The sequence below is a fragment of the Caenorhabditis remanei genome, chromosome X, assembly GCF_010183535.1.
Source record: "Caenorhabditis remanei strain PX506 chromosome X, whole genome shotgun sequence".
In the NCBI taxonomy this organism is placed as follows: Eukaryota; Metazoa; Nematoda; class Chromadorea; order Rhabditida; family Rhabditidae; genus Caenorhabditis; species Caenorhabditis remanei.
The window spans coordinates 9,328,357-9,331,600 of record NC_071333.1 but is presented as its reverse complement, the minus strand read 5'-3'; the positions used below and the strand labels follow the sequence as shown (position 1 = coordinate 9,331,600).

General features: G+C 36.2%; 1 protein-coding gene across 1 annotated transcript; it reads left to right on the top strand.

The window, feature by feature from the left end:
- Positions 1–1,051: 1,051 nt before the first annotated feature.
- On the top strand, positions 1,052–3,244 carry GCK72_023820 (uncharacterized protein; the record flags this gene model as incomplete). Its single annotated transcript, XM_053735572.1, has 11 exons — positions 1,052–1,127; positions 1,171–1,308; positions 1,365–1,459; positions 1,516–1,691; positions 1,821–1,977; positions 2,023–2,126; positions 2,179–2,301; positions 2,346–2,496; positions 2,578–2,836; positions 2,883–2,979; positions 3,112–3,244. 11 exons carry the CDS (start codon positions 1,052–1,054, stop codon positions 3,242–3,244), a joined length of 1,509 nt encoding a protein of 502 aa, XP_053579138.1.

The following is a 3,244-nucleotide window of genomic DNA, read 5'->3' as shown; positions in this document are numbered from 1 at the left end:
GTGTGAAAATGAGCCTTGGCATTTTGCTGTTAAAAAGATAACAGCTGTGAAAGAAGCGTTTTATCATAAGAATGAAAATTGAAGATGATAGCTACCGTTGTTACACTGACATGTCGGCAATGTCAAGAAATCTAGCATCAATTATGTGAACAGTGAAAAAAACACATAAATAACAGCGGTTTGAGTCGGTGAAAAGGGCAATGTTTTATATTTCAAATGCATTCCACAATAGAATATCATTTTGAGCAGTATTGCGTGCTCACAAATCCCAAAAAGGTTGGTTTCTTTCTCCTCCACAATTATTTTTTTTAAAGCCCGTTCGAAAAGAGAAATATATAGTGGCACGTTTTTTTCTGCCTTAAATCATTTTTCACTGGAATCTCTATAAACAGCCATAAAATAAACTGTGGCTCAAAGGCTTATACCCACTGGTAATTGAATTTTCTGTTTTCTTTGTTTCAATGTAGAACTACTATGTTTTTTCTTACATTTCTTCCTTTGAACCTGCTTCTGGGTTCTTCAAAAAATTCTTACATTCTTTTTTCTTCCGATTTCTTAATTCGTAGCTTTCTGACATTTGTCCTCCAACCAACGAGTTGAGATTAGAATCAGAAGCTGCATGTCTGAAAAAGAACTGAATTGTTTATTACAAACAAGAGAAAGGAGAATCAATACTCTTGTATAATTACACATAGACTTTCACCCTCGTAAAACCGACTAAGATGACACAGACTGTGCAAACGCGCTCTATTGTTATGTAGTGCAATGTCTTTTTCTCTTCAAATTACTTGCTATTTCTCCCATTCATTCATTGAGCTACTATTTATTTCTGTTCGTTGTCTTTTATCATATTTCAATAATGAAAATGCATGTTCTCATCGTGTCAATCATTGACATTGACATTTGCTTGAATAGATTTTTTCTCTCCGCTTTTCAAAAGTTTTTTTGCATTCATTTCGTGGAAATTTTCTCTTTTTCCCTTTTCTGCATTAAAAAATCGTCTATTTGGTCCGATTCTTGACTAAATTATTTTTTACAGAATGTCATAGCTATGATGAGTAAATGGATCCGTTTTCTCCTATTGTTTCACTTAGGAGGTTATTTCCTTAACGCTGCACATATACAAGGTATTTACATTTTGCTTTGCGTCAACTAATTATCGATTTCCAGGAACATGGAATCCATCGGAACAGAAAGTTTTGGTGCTGACGAAATTTGGGTATCAGCTGACGGATTTGAAAAATGAAAAAGATTCACGCGGATTTCTGTACGGACATTTCTTGCCGCAGGCTACGTTCAATTATTCCAGTGAGTTGTAATTCAGAACTATTGTTAGCAGTTATAGTAACTAAAAATGTATTCAGATCCTGTTCTTCTCGCAATTGTCTCTTCTGAAAATATCAACATTTTTCGGAAAAAATCGGGAGATTATGAGATGTCGTGTGGATCGATGTTAAGAGTGAGTTTTTCTATTGAATAAAACGATTAAGATACATTGAAGAATCGCATTTGCAGAATCTAACGACAAAAGGATTCGAACCACGATGTTATCCAAATGGTACAAGTGACGTCTTCCGATGGATTCCCTGTCCAGACGGTCATTTATGCAAAGGGGAAGATAATGCTGCCAATGTGATTCCAGGTTATCAAATGACCATGCAAATCGAGGAAAAAATCAATCCAGAACATTGGTGAGTTTTTGAGTATCACCACAAATATTCATTTTGCTTTTATTATGAAGCAGAAACGGTCAGTGATATATCTATAGTGATTTAATCTTTTTTCTCCATTCATAATTAGAAGAATTTTGTTTATTTCAGGTTTGTACTCCTCATCGCTTGCAATTTGGATGTAAACTGTGAATGGAAAGACTCATCTCCAAACATTCCAATAAACTATGACATCTGGTTAACTAATGGACGACCCAACAGTGCTGCGGTCAGCTTCTTCACGTTCAATTTTTCGTTTGATGAGCAGGTAAGATTTTTTAATAAAATTCAATTTCTTATATTCAAATTTCAGAACACGGTTCAACTATTCCTGCTGACAGTGGTCGCATATGCAATCCTTTCCATCATACAATCCGGAGCCAACTTCAAGAACCGTCAGATTCCTCCTAGAAGCATGTAAGTTCAAGAAATATGGGAATAAACGTTGATAAAAGTTTGATTATTTCAGATTACTTTCCCGAATAGTGAACATGAAGTTGATTGGATTCAGTTTGCAATGTTTCAATGTTCTTCTGTTTGCCTATGATGGACAAGGATTTTTCATTGCACGAATTGCTGGAGAAGTATTGAGGTGAGACATTATATACAAAAAAAAACGCATTAAAAACATTTCAGAAATACGTCAGTTCAAGTTCATTGCTTACTGTTAATCCTGCTAGCAAAGGGATGGGACATTTCATATCCAGGAACGGAATACCCAAAAAAATGCATAATTTTGTGGGGAATATTGGCTGGATTGGACACAATGCTCTTTTTCTACAACTGTGTGAGTAATAGTTTTCTTTCTCCGGCACTCTTTGGTGTGGAGGAATGCGTATAAAGTTACAAATAGAAAAAGTACTTACAGACATTCGTCTACGACGTCCTTCACGATGTGGATATCTATTCAGCCTGGCCTGGACATGGTATGATCTTGATTCGAATCATCTACGCAATCTGGTTCCTGATCGAAATCCGAGAACTGATTGATAGTGAGCAAAATCGTCATAAAGCGGAGTTCCTAGCCCATTTCGGGGCTGGATTCTTGGTTTGGTTCGTATCTCTGCCGATGATTGGAACAGTGGCATCATTTGTATCACAGTTGTGGAGGTTTTCATTGATTCTTGGTAACTTTTCAAAAGAAATATCGTAAAGAACTAGTTTCGGTTTCAGCATTGACGACCTTCTCAAACTTCGTAGCACTATCCTGCCTGGTGCATCAGTTTTGGCCAAAGTCTTCATATCGGAAGTTTTTCGCGGATTACACAAAGTAAATTGAAAAAATGCTAAAAATCGCGCCTACATCAACCGGCTTGTTATTTACTTCAAAATTTTATTCGAAGTATAAAAATATATCGAAAAGTGAAATTCTGACGACCCTAAAATCAAAATGCTATTTCAGTGGTCATCGAAGGCTCGGAAGAGACGACTCTCACGACTACACTGACTATGACAACTATCTTTTCTACGAAGAAGAATCCGATTCTGAAAATGACTTTCCGGATTGTGAAGAAGTCATTCGTACCCAGATCTAG